This window comes from Chelonoidis abingdonii, chromosome 10, assembly GCF_003597395.2.
Source record: "Chelonoidis abingdonii isolate Lonesome George chromosome 10, CheloAbing_2.0, whole genome shotgun sequence".
NCBI classification, from domain to species: Eukaryota; Metazoa; Chordata; order Testudines; family Testudinidae; genus Chelonoidis; species Chelonoidis abingdonii.
Window position 1 is genome coordinate 15564865 of NC_133778.1, and position 15381 is coordinate 15580245.

Below are 15381 nucleotides of genomic sequence, written 5' to 3' on the forward strand. Positions count from 1 at the left end.
CTTTCAGTTCCAAAAAAAAAAAAAAAAAAAAAAAAATATATAAAAACAATGGAGTGTCTGTTGTGAAAACATTTGTAATCCCATGACTTCAATAGAGCTGTCAAACAAGTGCCTAGTGGGAATCGTGTCCTGTTGTGAAATGTGTTCTAATTCTGTCAGAAATAAAATGCAACATTTTGAACTGGCTGATTGGAAAACTTTAAAGCTGTGTTGGATTTTAATGGACTGAATTATACTGCGATGACAATGAATTCGTGGGGTGAAATTCCTGGAACGTGAATGAATGGCAAAACTCTATTGCTTCAATGAAGTCAGATTCACTACCAAATTTTTTTTTTTTTAAATCTTGAGCTCCTTTAAAAAAAAAAAATAATATATGAAGTTGTTGAGATGAGATGCCAGAACTTATTCCAAATAATAATTCCTACATCAGATTCAGTTGAGACCCCCAAATGAATAGCATTTTATTCTAACAAATAATGATTAGCACCTGTCAAGATGGACAGACAGCCTCGGAAGAGACCATTGAAACTACACAGGAGCTTGTCTACAGTGACATCCATCAGCTGCGTAATTAGTCTCTGTCAATCAGATGCCAAGCTTCCCGGTTGCAATAGAGATGTCTGCAGCTTGAATTGGAGGAGAGGAAAGAAGAGTGGCTGGCCTTCAACAGCGCTACGGAATAGTTTGCTGCTTAGTAAGTTAGGTTGATGAGTTTGTGGTGGCTACCGTTCATAAGATAGGGTTTTAAATCACACCAGTCCCTTGACGACAGTGACCTGGGCACGAAGTGCCTTGTAAATGGCTTGATCCCCAGCGGACTTTATTATTCAAACTTGGTGATCTGAAAGTTGTGGAGCTTCGACCCGGGGCAGTCTTTGCTACTTCTGACCTGTTTGTTTTTTGCTTAATTAACTATGGTATTCCAATTTAAGCCACAAGACCAGACTGCTGCCTTACCTGGCAAACTATCCTGATGAAAGAAAAAGTAGGAAGACCAGTGACAGGCGCAATATGACCATCAGAAGTTTTTAATGATTTTGAAAGATTAAACAAGGACCCTAAAAAAGGGGAAACATGGATGAAATTGTTAGGAGGAGAGAATGTATTACTCCTATAAGAGAAACCCACAAAGGAAAAAGCTATAAATGAATTCTTCAAAATACAAATAGGAGCAGAGAAAGTGAAAGAGATTGTAGAATCTCTACTTAAGGAGGAAGGAGAAGCTTGATGACTTCCACAAGACTGAGTATTTTGCTATTTTTGCTTCACTCTTGCTAAAGGCTTAATGCGTGCCAGTATCAGAGGGGTAGCCGTGTTAGTCTGATCGAAAAGCGCAAAGGAATCCTTTGCACTATAGGAGCAATGATGGAGCATGATTTCAATGGCGTGAATACTCCACTATCAGATGAATGTGGGAAATTTCCAGGGGCAGTATCTGGCAACCTTGAGCATATTTTCACCGTAGCTGCACATTGCACCATATACTTACCTCAGGAACCAATCATGGCACAAACCTCGATGCCAACTCTGCACATATCACACCTCACAGACTAATAGATCAGCCACCCATACCGGTGCATCACCTGACACGTCACCAAGTAATTTATTGGCCATATATTACCAGGCAGTTCCCCTCTGGCTATGTAACGATCGGCCAACTGGACAGTCGCTCACGGAAAAGATAAATGGACACAAATGATATTAGTGAATCGGCAATATACAAACCTAGGAGAAGGAGAACACTTCAATCTCCCTGGGCACACAATAGCAGATTTAAAGGTAGCCATCCTGCAGCAATAAAACTTCAGGACTAGACTCCAAAGAGAAACTGCTGAGGTCCAGTTCATCTGCAAATTTGACACCAGCTCAGGATTAAACAAAGACTATGAATGGCTTGCCAACTACAAAAGCAGTTTCTCCTCCCTGGGTTTTCATACCTCAACTGCTAGAAGAGGGCCTCATCCTCCCTAATTGAACTAACCTCATTATCTCTAGCCTGCTTCTTGCTTGCATATATATACCTGCCCCTGGAAATTTCCACTACATGCATGCGATGAAGTGGGCATTCACCCACGAAAGCTCATGCTCTAAAACGTCTGTTAGTCTCTAAGGTGCCACAGAACTCTTTACTGCTTTTAATGGTGACCAGATATTCAATTAAAATCAGCAACGAGGGGGAAGGAACGCAAGCCAAAGTAGGGAAGAACAGGTTAGAGAATATTTAGATAAGTTGATGTATTCAAGTCAGCAGGGCCTGGCGGAATTCACCCTGGGGTACGTAAGGAACATGCTGAAGCACTTTCGGAACCATTAGCAATTATTTTTGAGAACTCTCAGAGGATGGGGAAGGTCCCAGCGGACAGGAGAAGGGCAAACATAACACCTGTCCTTAAAAAGGAGATCACAGAGGGCCAGAAGAATTATAGACCAGTCAGCTTAATTTTGATACCTGGAAAGATACTGGAACAACTTATTAAACAATCAGTTTGGAAGCACCTAGAGGATAATAGGGCTAGATATAATAGCAAGCATGGATTTGTTAAGAACAAATCCTGCCAAACCAACCTAATTTCCTCCTTCTGTAATGGTTACTGGTCTAGTGCATTTTGGTGAAGCAGTCTACATGATATAACTTGGTTTTTGGTAAGGCTTTTCACAATCCCACATGACATTCTCATAAGCAAACTAAGGAAATATGTTCTAGATTAAATTACTATAAAGTGGATGCACAACTGGTTGAAAGATTGTACTCAGAGTAGTTATCAGTGGCTTTCTGTCAAACTGGGAGGGGCATATCTAGGGGGGCCACATGGATCAGTCCTGGGTCTGGTACTAGTCAATAGGTTCATTAATTACTTAGATTAGTGTTTCTCAAACTTTTTTTCGCGAACCACCTGAAAGTTGCTGAGGGTCTTGGCAGACCACTTAATAATCTTTCCAAATGTTGTTTGTACTGTTAGCTAACTATTGTAAAGCGCTTTGGATAAAAGCACTATAAAAATAAAAACTTAATAACATTTTTTGGTTCTACATATAAAAGCACACAACTCGTATTTTAATATCAGTAGTCTTATCTTTTTAATGCGATGGATGTAGTCTCTCTCTCTCCCCTGGTGCGGCAACCCCCAAGCTGGGCCTGGCAAGGAGGGGGGTGTCTCTGTCCCTTTCCCTTACCGCAGCAGCCCCTGAGCTGGAGCTGGGAAGGAGGGCTGTCTCTCCCTGGTAGCTGCAGCCCTGGAGCTGGAGAAAGTCACTGCTGCCGCAACCCTGCACATCTCAAATTCCCCCCATCCCCTCTTCTCACCCCACTGCCCCCTATCTCCTATTTCCCCTCAAGGCCACCATCTCACCTTACATGTGCATCTTTTCCAGGGTCCAGGCACCTAATTAGTGGAGCCACACCTGTGCGGCTCCACTGATTAGGTGGGTGGTCCTTCATTCTCTTGTGTGCGGCTGCCCAGGTGTGCACCTTAGAGGGAACTATCCACAGACCCCCTGAATGGAGCTCGCAGACCACTGGTGGTCCATGGACCACAGTTTGAGAACCTCTGACTTAGATAAGAGAAAGGAGTATGCTTATAAAATGCTAATGTCATCACGCTGAGAAGTCTTGCAAGCACAGTGGAGGCCTTGCTCCATGACTAGGCTTTTAGGCAGGATTCCTGGAACAGGAGGAGCCAGGGGGCCAAGGCCCCATCACTTTTTACTGGCCGTAAGGGCGAGTGACAGAGTGGAGGAGACAGAGAGGAGCAAGCAGGGGGCGGGGCCTTGGGGGGGAGAGGTGGCAGGTGGGCAGGGCCTCAGGGAGAAGGGCGGGGCCATGGTTTGAGTGCTGATGGCCCCCCTACCTTTAGGCACTTCCATAATACACATAATGTTTCGCTCCTGGGTGGAGCTTGGGCATGTGATTAGCTTAGCCCTCAAACTATTAAAATCTATATTTTCACCAATACTGCTTTCAAAGAGATTAGAAACTAATCTTGGGTGTAGAGGCAGGCGAATAAGTTTGTGGGCAGTTCTGGGGGGAAAAAATAGGGGGTCAAATTGAAAATGGAATTTTCAACATTTGTGATTAATCAAAAAGTTTAAAAAACCCAAACAAACACCAAGACCCCTCAACTCAGGTTGGGTAAAACGTTTCATTTGGATCTTGATCATTTTAAACATTTCCATTGCTTAAATAAAATTGAAGGAAATTCTGGAAAGAAAAGTAATTTTGGACAGAAAAAAAACAAACGTTTTGCTCAGAAACTGTCAAAAGAAAAGGTGTTGTTTTTGGGGGGGGGAGAGCAGGTGTTCTCCACTATACTTCAGCAGAGGAAACGGTGTGAAGGTAGAGGGTGTGTGTCTGAGTGCCACGTGGTCTGGCCAGTCCTCATTGGTGGCTCATAGGGAGCTGTTCCTGTTGGTATAAATTAGAGCAGCCTTGAGGCTGCTCCACTTTACACCAGGGGCTACATTTGCCTCAGGATTGTAAACGGAGGTAAAGTAGCATAAAGCCATCTCTGACCCCGTACCACTCAAATATGTGGTGTTCAGGTGCTCCAGAGGGCCAACAGCACTATATATTAGAGATGCATTTTAACTTTTATTTAGGTCTGATTTATCATATTTGGATAAAAAATGGGTTAAAGCAGTAGTGGGATGGGGTGGGGGAGAACATGAAGTATGGTCTTTCCATAGTTCTTACTTTTCTAATATTTTTTCCTTTGACACAAGAGAAGAAAACTGGTGTGAATTTAAGATTTACCTACTGGGAAACTGGCACAAAAAAGGACAAACTTGTACCTAGCTAAATTACATATGAACTTTGAGAGACACATTTATTTTTGATGCAGATGAGGCTGAGAAATGTTTAGAAGCTCAGCTTATGAAATGTCCTCCCCTGAATAACAGATCTGTAGATAAGGGTGTTTTGAAAGAGACAACTTATTTGCTAGGACTGAGCTGACAGGTTAGGTAAAAAGCTGAACCTATCTGATTTCAGTCCAACAAACTCCGCTTCTGAGAGTTTGGGTTCAGGAGACTTGGCTAATGTACCCCTGACATTTGCATATGCAGTCACAGGGGCATGCATTCGGTGCATTATGCTTTATAGGAGGGAAGGAGAGTGGTCTAGCAGCTCAAGCTTGGAAGTCAGGAGATCTGGCTGCTCTGCCACAGACTTCCTGTTTGATTTTGGGTGTGTCACTTAACACTGCCTCATTGTTCCCTTCCATAAAATGGGCTTAACACCTACCTCATCGGGATGTGTTAAGTCTTAATTCAGTAATGTTTATAAAGGGCCATGAGAATTTCAGACAGAAGGTGATACAGAAGGGCAGAGTATTATTCTGGCATGAATTATACATGCTTTTAGCAGAATTCATGTATAACACCTCCCGCCAAGGGCCTGTGCTCTAGAAAAGGCTTTGAAGTGTGTGGAAACAGCCTTCTGAAAGTATTCCTTATGCAGAAGGGACTGCCTATCTGAGGTAGTGCTTGTGTCAAGGTTCCTGTTCGCAGCCCTGATGTAAAAGATGGAGTGGCAGTGTAAAGGGGGTGGATGGAGAGTGTGACCAGAATGCACTATGCTACAACTAGTCTGCTTTCCAGGGTGCATAAGGGGAGATGGGAAGTAGAGTACAAATCAGAGCAACTCTTAAAATGCTCTAATACAAGAGGACCAGGGAGGAATACAGCAAGTGCAAAGGACATAAGCTTTCGTGGGTAAAAACCTCACTTCTTCCGATACATCGGAAGAAGTGGGTTTTAGCCCATGAAAGCTTATGCCCAAATAAAACTGTTAGTCTTCAAGGCGCCACCAGACTCCTTGTTGCTTTAGTACGTAGATTGAAAGTCAGGTATTGACTGTGAACTTAGGGTGCTGCTAGTGGTGTATCTAAATCTGCCAGAAGTTTTCTCAACGGCTACAGGGGAACACACCTTTGAAAATGCTGACGTGATGAGAATGTTAATCAGTAAACTGGAATTAGAGTTTTGGGGATAGCCAGTCTTTCAGTTTAGTGGCTGAACTGCAAAATTGCAGAAAAACTAGTTTTGAGTCAACCTGAAATGAAACTATTTACATTTTTTTTGGTGAAATTAATTTTTTTGGGGGGGAGGGAAGTTGTCTCAGATCAACCAGTATGTAAAGTTACCCCAATCCCAAATTTAAAAAAAAAAGTAAAATTCAAAACAAAAATGTCAATTTGTAAAAATCGAAACATTTCATTCTGAAAATGTTAAAATACTTAGAAATGCAAGTCTAGAAAATTAACTCTTTTAGAGCACTCCCATTAAAATACAGCCAAGGGTCAAATGATCCAAGCAACATCCTTCCTCACTTCTTTTTTTCCCCCCCGCACACAGGTGGATTCTGATGACACGATTACCACAGAGGAGCAGATTTATCTTCTCCTGGAAGCCAAAATTCAGTGTGAACTGAACATCACTACCCAACTACAAGAAGGAGGTGAAGTACCCAAGTAACTGATTTCTTTCTCTTCCCTACACCAGCAGTACTAATAGGGTGTCAAGCCCGTCAAATATATCGACCATCTCAAAGCACAGGAGATCAATGCAGAAAGATCCCAATTTTTTTCTTCAGCATTTCTCTGAATCAAATCGTGTGTGTGTGTGAAATGTGCCTTTAATAGACATTCCTTATTTCTCTTTCTCTCCCAATTTATCTCTACGACTCAAGCAGATGAGGTTGCACATAGGCTGATGCATCAAACTGATCAAGGCTTTTGAGCATTCTTGGATATCTGTAGTTAGTGAGGTTCCAGTCACTGGAATTCATTGATGTCCCTTCTCACCTTAAGTCTATGAATCTATGTGCATGAGATACCACGTTCTCTTCATAGTTTGTTTTATTGTTCCACAGTGCTGTGGAGTTAAACATAAAGATGAGCTGAAAAGGGTTTTAAAAAAACCTGCTTCTTTTGCTCTTTTGAGAGAGATTTAATCACCGCTATCATGAACGTCCAGTTTGATCTTTCCTGGTTTGCTAGAAGGTCTCAGACATCTTTATTGTTGTTATTTATAACACCTGAATTGAAAGGACAAGGCTACAAAATCTTTAACAAAGCTTTCTTTTGTCTAAAATGTTAGCCACTGAACTTAAATATTTGATTTGTCTTAATTAACAAGTACCAAGACTTAAAATCCTTTCTTCTCTCAAGTGATCAACTTTTACTCTTTTGGCTGTTCTGACATCCCAATAGGTGAGCAAATGGATTTTTAATTTTTGTTTGTTTGTTTGTTCAGAGCTGAACTGAAAAAATGCAAAATAAATGTTGTGTAGAATCCAACTAAACACTTTGTTCAACCTGAAACAATTGCGGGTGGGATAGTTGTCTTTTGCCCTTTTTAATTAACTAAATTTCTATGTGAAACGCCATTTCGAAATGAGACTTAAATGTTTCACTGTTGAAATTGCTGAAATGAAACGCATTTCAAAATGTCAAAACCTTTTTGTTTCAGAAACAGTGAAACAAAATATTCCAAAACTTTTTTTTTTTTTTTTTTTGGCTGAAGTTACTTGCCAAATTAGACCTGTGTGTGTGCGTGTGTGAGAGAATATTTGCCCAAAGCAAAATTCATCCAGCTCTAGACATCACCATTTCACTAGTTCTGCATTTTTTCATGGAGCATTCCAGACCAGTCAGGACTTGAATTTCTAGGTTTCCTGATTCTTTTCCTACTTATACTAGTGTTACCCCACTATAACTCTTGTTGGCTTCACCAGTTGAAAATCTGATCTCTAGAATTTAGACTAGCAGACCTTTTCTATCTCCCTGTCATTAAAGGATGAATTCCTGCAAAACACATATCAGTGCATCTGCACCCTAGTTTTAAAAAACACTCTCTATTGTATCACCCCATTTACACAAAATGCTTCAAAGACATCACAAATAGCCCACGAAAGCTTATGCTCAAATAAATTTGTTAGTCTCTAAGGTGCCACAAGGACTCCTCTTTCTTTTTGCATAAATACTGAGATACTCTTGGGAGCGATTAGAGAAGACGTTTATATTGGAGTAAAAGGAGTTTTGGATATAAGGGAAACCATAAAATTAGGCTTTGCTTTGTTTTCCTTTTGTTTTGTCTAAATAAGAAAACATGTCTTCTGTACAGGCATATTATTACTGTCAATAACAATGTCTTGTTATGGTTGCTATCACAATCTCACCAATAATATTAATATCACTAATAATAGTAATCATGGTTTCCATGTTTTTTGAAAGAAGGATGAGTAAAAAGAGAGACAGCTACACGACTACATTTTTTTAGAATATTGTCTCTAAATGCCACTGCCTTAAAAAAAAAAAAAAAAAAAAAAGACATAATTAGTTTCATCATGGCATGTATGAAGATTTTGGGAGAGATAATTTATGGTGTTTGTTCAGAGGAAATTGGCAAGTTAATATTCAATTGAACATAAAGTATTTTTTTTTTCTTCTACCAGATAATGAATGTGAACTATTTACATGTACGAAACAACTCTCGGTGAACAAAATACTTACCGAAGTCTGTTTTCACGAGAGCGCCACAAAAATGAATGCAGAGTCCAATGGCTTAGGTCATGTGAGTTACAGTAACACACAAACATTTCCGTCGAGGTGCCACAGAAAAATAAACATTAGGTCCTGAGATGAAATCCTGGTTCATATTTCATGACAGTACTTAAACGTGTGTAAATCAATCCGTATTCCAGATAGAATTCAGGTACATCCTTAATGTTAAGAACATGCTGTACAAACACGTGTGTAAGTGCTTCCTGAATAAGGATGCTTTCTTGACAATGCTGTGCATTTGAAATAACCCTGTTCTTAGGAAGTGGCGTTTCTCCAAATTTACGCTAGTGTAACTGAGATCAGTATCTGGCCCTAAAGCTTTACAGAATGAGTTAAAAATAAAGATTTAAGAAGCCCCAAAGTTAAGGTTTTTCTTTGATCTGCTTTTTTGGTGGTAGTGACTTCCTGTAGTGGACCTGAAATAATATATGAGCCTTTTATACTTATTCTTAATAGTGAAGTCCTTGACAAGTATAATTCTTAATGGATGAAACATGTAATGACCTGGAACAATCTTTAATCACACACAAATTACACTCCTCTACAGCCAAAATGCTTCTGAAATAAATGTAGTCAAACTTTACTAATTTTGGGTCACTGAGAATGAAAATGATCCTTGAAATTGTTGATTGGCTCTAGTCTAGCTGTTGGGCTCCAGACTACAGCAGTGGAATCTCCTGGCAGGTGATGTTAGGGTTTCCATGTTCCGTGACCGTCAAAAGGATCTTGTCCCATTCTTCTTCATGGAAGGTGATCTTGTAGCCTGCAACAACATCGATGGTGTGATGGCAGCCCTCAACATCGTTCACGATCCAGATGAGTGGAGACTGTTCATTGATTCATCGAAGACGAGTCTTAAAGCTGTTTTGCTGCATAATGGCAATGTTTTGCCATCAATTCCAGTTGGTCATGCAGTCCATATGAAGGAAACCTATGACAACATGAAACAACTTTTGAGGTGCATAAACTATGACCAACATCAGTGGCAGCTTTGTGGCGATTTGAAGGTTGTTGCTCTCTTGCTTGGTCTGCAGACTGGATACACAAAGTACTGCTGTTTTCTCTGCGAATGGGATAGTCGTGCAAGAGATTCCCACTACATCAAGAAAGATTGGCCACTCCGACAGTCATTGGAGCCTGGGAGGAAAAGTGTTCAGCATCCACCACTTGTTGAATCAAGGAAGATTTTGTTACCACCCTTACACATCAAGCTGGGTCTGATGAAGAACTTTGTCATGGCCATTGACAAAACACAAGCAGCTTTCAAGTACCTCCGTGGAAAATTTCCAAGGTTAAGTGAAGCTAAGATAAAGGAAGGTGTCTTTGTTGGTCCTCAGATTCGTGAACTTCTTCAAGATGATGCATTTGACCATGCACTGCGTGGCAAGGAAAAGACGGCATGGAAAGCCTTCCAGTTAGTGGCAATAAATTTTCTCGGAAACAACAAGGCAGACAACTACAGGTTGTTGGTGGAAAACCTCCTCAAGGCATACAAAAGCCTTGGTTGCAACATGTCACTAAAGATACATTTTTTGCACTCTCATCTAGATTTTTTTCCACCGAACTGCGGAGCAGTGAGCGACGAGCACGGCGAGCGATTTCACCAGGACATTGCAACAATGGAGAAACGCTATCAGGGCAAATGGAGCCCATCAATGCTTGCAGACTATTGCTGGACAGTGACAAGATATGCTCCATTTAATGAATACAAGAGACAAGCCAAGAAGCGCCGAGTAGACACTGAATAGGACTAAACTATGTACATAATAGTTTTTTGCCTTTTGTTTCATAATAAATTTTATTTATATAACCCTTTTGCTGATTTTTAAAGTGTTACATAAACAGGACAGGTGAAATATTCTCATGTAAAGCAACCATAAACACATGAAAAGACCTAGGTTTACAATTTATGATTAAAACTCTACTATCTACACAATATACATAGACATAAAATGTAAAAATGTAAATATCTTAGAAACAGTAGCCAATCAGTTGTTTGAATTGTCATATTTGAATTCAGCACATCAAAATACATAATAAATACCACATTTTATCTCTGAGGAGACGACTTCTCAAAAATTGTAGACCAGTGTTACTGGATCAAAAGTTAATCAGATTTTACGTTTATTAAAATACCAACACCTTTTAAGCAGCCAAATATAATTGAGTATACTTGCTCTGAGACTATATGTGTTGAGCCAGTGAATGAAGGGTAACTGAACTGGTTGCTATTTCTTTAATAGAATAATTTCAATTATATTTCCAGACAGGTTGTTGAGTGTCTGTCCTGCAGTGATGAATGACATGTATTTCTCACTGGGTGAATAAAAGAGGCAGGCTAAGTGATGTGGAGAGTTTAAGGCCCGGTCTGTACTGCAAAGTTGGGTTGATATAAGCTGCCTTGCATCAACCTAGTTGTGCATGTGACTACACTTGAATTTGTCTCCCACCAATGTAAGTACTCTGTAGTGGTGACACAGTCACACCTCCCGCCTCCAACCATGGCTCTATGCCATTCAGGATGTACTGAGATCAATGTGATGTGCATGTAGACACTGTATGTGAACCCTAACAGTCCTCCAATAGCTGTCCCACAATGCCTGACACTGACCGCTCTGGTCACAAATGTGAGCTCCACTACCCAGGGGGGTCACAGACACCGAAAGCCTCTCTTCCTCCCATCTTAAAACCTTGTGAATTTTTGAAATGCCTCTTCCTAATTGCACAGCTTGATGAGCACACATTGCAGCTCTCTATTGTTATGTGCAATTGCCCAATTGCCCATGCTGGATACACGTTCCAGCTGCACTCTGGCCTGGAGTAGACGGGAGATGTTGGCTCCCCTAGGCCTGTGGGTAGAAGAGACTGTGCAGGAACAGCTACAGACCAGCTTTAGAAATGTGAACATCTATGGGGAGATTGCACGGGGGATGCAGGAGAAGGGTAATGACAGGGGCCAGCAGCAATGCTGCATGAAAGCCAAGGAGCTGCAGCAGGCATATCAAGGTCAGGGAAGCGAACAGTCAATAGAGTGCTGGGCTGCAGACCTGCCCCTTTTACAAAGAGCTGCATCCCATGCTTGGTGCACACCCCATTTATGCCCCGCATGCCACTGTGGATATCTTCAAGGAGCTGAGTCACAGGCCCCTGACATGAAGGGTGAGGAGGATGAGGGCGGGGGAAAACATGCGATGGGGGGCCCAGATGTGATAGACCTGTTGGAGACCGCAGTTCAGTCAGCCCCGGGGGTCGAGCACAGGCAAGCCTGATGCAGGGGAAGGAACCTTGGGTAGGTGTGTAAACATATTTCCCGTTCCAGTGATGCTCCCAGCTTAGCAGGATGTAGCTATCAACTTTTTTCATTAATTTATTCATCCTAGAAGAGGTAGTTATTCGTACAAGCAGAGGCAGTTATCTGCTTTTCATTCCCCTGTAGAGTTAGGCAATGGAGGCCATGCAGAGCAGTTTATGTACACAGAGGCATCCTTTGTGTTTCTGTTTGCCAGAAGCTGGGAATGAGCGATAGGGGATGGATCAATTGAGGATTCCCTGTTCTGTTCATTCCCTCTGGAGCACCTGGCATTGGCCGCTGTCGGAAGACTGGTTGATTGGCTAGATGGACCTTAGGTCTGACCCACTAGGGCCATTCTTACGTTCTTTGAATTCTCCTGAGAGATCTTGATGAAACTTGCATGGAGGTTCTCTGCAATCCTCTCGCAAAGCTTTCTAGGGATGGAAGCCATATTTCTTCTTCGAGTGCTTGCTCATATCCATTCCAGTTAGGTGTGCACGCGCCGCGTGCACGGTCGTCGGAGATTTTTACCCTAGCAACACTCGGTGGGCCGGCAGGGCACCCCCTGGAGTGACGACGCCATGGCGCCCGATATATACCCCCTGGCGGCCCATCCGCTCCTCAGTTCCTTCTTACCGCCTGTGTCGGTCATTGGAACAGTGGAGCGCGGCTTAGCTGATCTCCACCTCCCTAGCTCTTCGCTCGTTTTATATATAGTTAGTTAGTTTTTCATAGTTCTCGTTAGCCTTTTTGTATTGTTAGTAGTTATAGTATTAGTGTACATAGTCAGAGGATAGGGGGCTAGCCCCTTCTCCTCCCCCGGTACTGGGGCACATGCCCGGTTCCCTGGGTTTCAAACCCTGCGCGGCCTGTCATCGACCGATGCCCACTGGAGATCCACACGACTCCTGTTTAAAGTGTCTGGGAGAATCCCACCTTGCGGACAAGTGCCGGATCTGCAAGGCGTTCAAGCCCCGGACGAAGAAAGAGCGGGACATTCGCCTCAAGCAACTATTGATGGAGGCAGCACTCACTCCTCCCTCTTCGGCACCGACTCCGGCACCGGGGATGAGTGCTCCCCCCCACACCAGAACGCATGGGCCCAGTGAAGACTTCTCGGCACCAGCCTTCGCCAGCCCAATCCTCGGGCAGGCACCGGTCCCTCTCCCAGAGGTCCAAGAGGCACAAGGCTCCTGCGGCACCAGCGCCTGCACCGCAGTCTGAGCGTACTTCTAAGGCAGACCGCCCAGCACCATCAACTGCTGCGGCACCGCTTGCCTCTGCACCATCGATTCCGGTCTCTCAGGAGCCGTCGAGTCCAGTGCCTACCAGCTCCCCGGCGTGTGCTGTGGTAGAGCTCATCGTACCCTCGGCGCCGGAGACTTTCTCCACAGCTCGGGAATTAATTGCTCTGACGGAGCAGGAGCTGCCCCAACCCCTGGCTCCACTGGTGCGGGTTGTTTAGTCACTGGGCAAGTCCGCCATGATGAGGCCATCTCCGCTGGACACAGGACAACACCGCTGGTCCCGATCCAGGTCCCGCGGACATTGTCGCTCCAGACACTGCTCCTGCTCTCGGCACCGCTTGCAGTCCCGGTACCGTTCGCCATCCCGGTACCGGTCGTACTCGCAGCACCGGTCCAGATCCCGGTCCCCATCGCGGTACTCTCAGCACCGGTCCAGGTCCCAGCACCGCCGTACCTCTTGCAGCTAGTCTCAGCATGGCGATGGGAGGCACTGGTCGACCTCCCGGCACCGCGCTGGTCGCAGGTCCCGGACCCACTTCTGGCACCGCTACAACTCTCGGTGCCGCTCTCCGCGACTGCATAGACTGGAGTCCAATGGACGCAGAGACCTGGCCCACACGGCTTCAGCGCCTCCGTGGCCCTCGCGTCACCCTTCAGTCTCCTCACATGCGGACAGTGCCTCCTATGGGGACTCTGAGACGCACGCCCATGGCCCAGACCACAGTCCTCACCAGTGGTCCTTTTGGACACTTTGGGCATACCATCAAGCCCAGGGTGAAGCGACTGGCCCATCGCGCTCCGGTCACTCGGAGCACCGCGTGCCTGAGGCCAGTGTCAGCCAGCCTCCCCCCACGGGCACAGAGGTATCCAGTCTTCATGCACCGGACCCACATGACCTTCCAGAGCCAGAGGTTCCCCTGGACCAGACATCGATGCACGATCCTCTCATCCCAGGGCTGTCATCCTCATCCTCCCCGGACGAGGCAGTTGCAGGGATGTCAGCATCGGGTCCTCCTTCGATTGACCTCCGCTCCCACCAGGACCTCCTTCGGCGTGTCACCTAGAACATCAACCTGCCGGTAGAGGAGGTCCCAGATTTAAAGGACCCGGTGATTAGCATCTTGTCCGCGGAGACGCCCACCCGAGTGGCGCTCCCATTTATCCGTTCGATCCAGGCCAGAGCGGACACTATCTGGCAATCACCGGCTTCCATACCACCCACAGCCAAGGGGGTCGAATGGAAGTACATGGTACCTCCAAAGGGGTATGAGTATCTCTATGTACACCCTGCTCCATGCTCCTTGGTGGTACAGTCTGTCAAAAAACGGGAGCGCCACGGTCAACAAGCCCCTGCGCCTAAGTCTAGAGAAGCCAGGCACATGGACTTGTTGGGCCGAAAAATCTATTCTGCGGGAGGTCTCCAACTCTGCATAGCGAACCAACAGGCCCTCCTCGGCAGATACAGTTACAACACCTGGGAGGCTGTTGGGAATTTCGCCGAGTCGGTTCCGCAAGATTCCCGCCAGGAATTTACGGCACTCCCGGAGGAGGGGAAGAGGGTCGCGAGAACCTCCTTGCAAGCCTCATTAGATGCCGTGGATTCGGCGGCCAGAACGGTTGCTTTGGGCATAGCCATGTGCCATATTTCGTGGTTGCAGGTGTCTGGCCTGCCACCTGAGTTGCAACATACGATTCAAGATCTCCTGTTTTGATGGGCAAGGCTTGTTCTCTCAAAAGACAGACCCCAGACTACAAAGTCTGAAGGACAACAGGGTAATCATGCGTTCGTTGGGAATGCATCCACCTCAGACACAGAGACGGTCTTTCCGCTCCCAACCACAGCGCCCTTACCCCCCTCGTCAGCCACGACAAGACTTTGCCAGGAGAAGAGGTTGTAATAGTCGCAGACGCCAGTCTGGACCTCAAGGGGGCAACAATTCCGGTCCCACCAAACCAACACCGGGACCCAAACCAAACTTTTGAGGGCGCACCCGAGAGCGGTGTACTAATTGTCTCCCCGGATCCCTTTCTTTTCTGCAACTGCCTTTCCCAGTTCCTTCCGGCGTGGTCCCAGTTGACATCGGATCATTAGGTTCTGCGCACGGTGGAGCTGGGATACCGCCTTCAGATTGCTTGTTTCACCACCTCCCCTCCACCCCCCCCTCCCCGTCCCTCTTCAGGGACCCCTCTCATGAGCAACTCCTCACCCAGGAGGTCCACAAGCTCCTCTCAGTAGGAGCTATAGAGGAGGTGCCGAAGGAGTCAAGGGGCAAGGGGT

At 44.9% G+C, this 15381-nt stretch overlaps 1 protein-coding gene across 1 annotated transcript in view; it reads left to right on the forward strand.

Moving 5' to 3' along the window:
• The window catches only part of PTH2R (parathyroid hormone 2 receptor), a 121439-nt gene that overhangs the window by 23204 nt on the left and 82854 nt on the right, over positions 1–15381 (forward strand). Inside the window, exon 2 of the mRNA XM_032765055.1 lies at positions 6355–6457. Within this exon, the coding sequence (XP_032620946.1) occupies positions 6355–6457 (103 nt within the window). The remainder of the gene's footprint in view (positions 1–6354; positions 6458–15381) is intronic.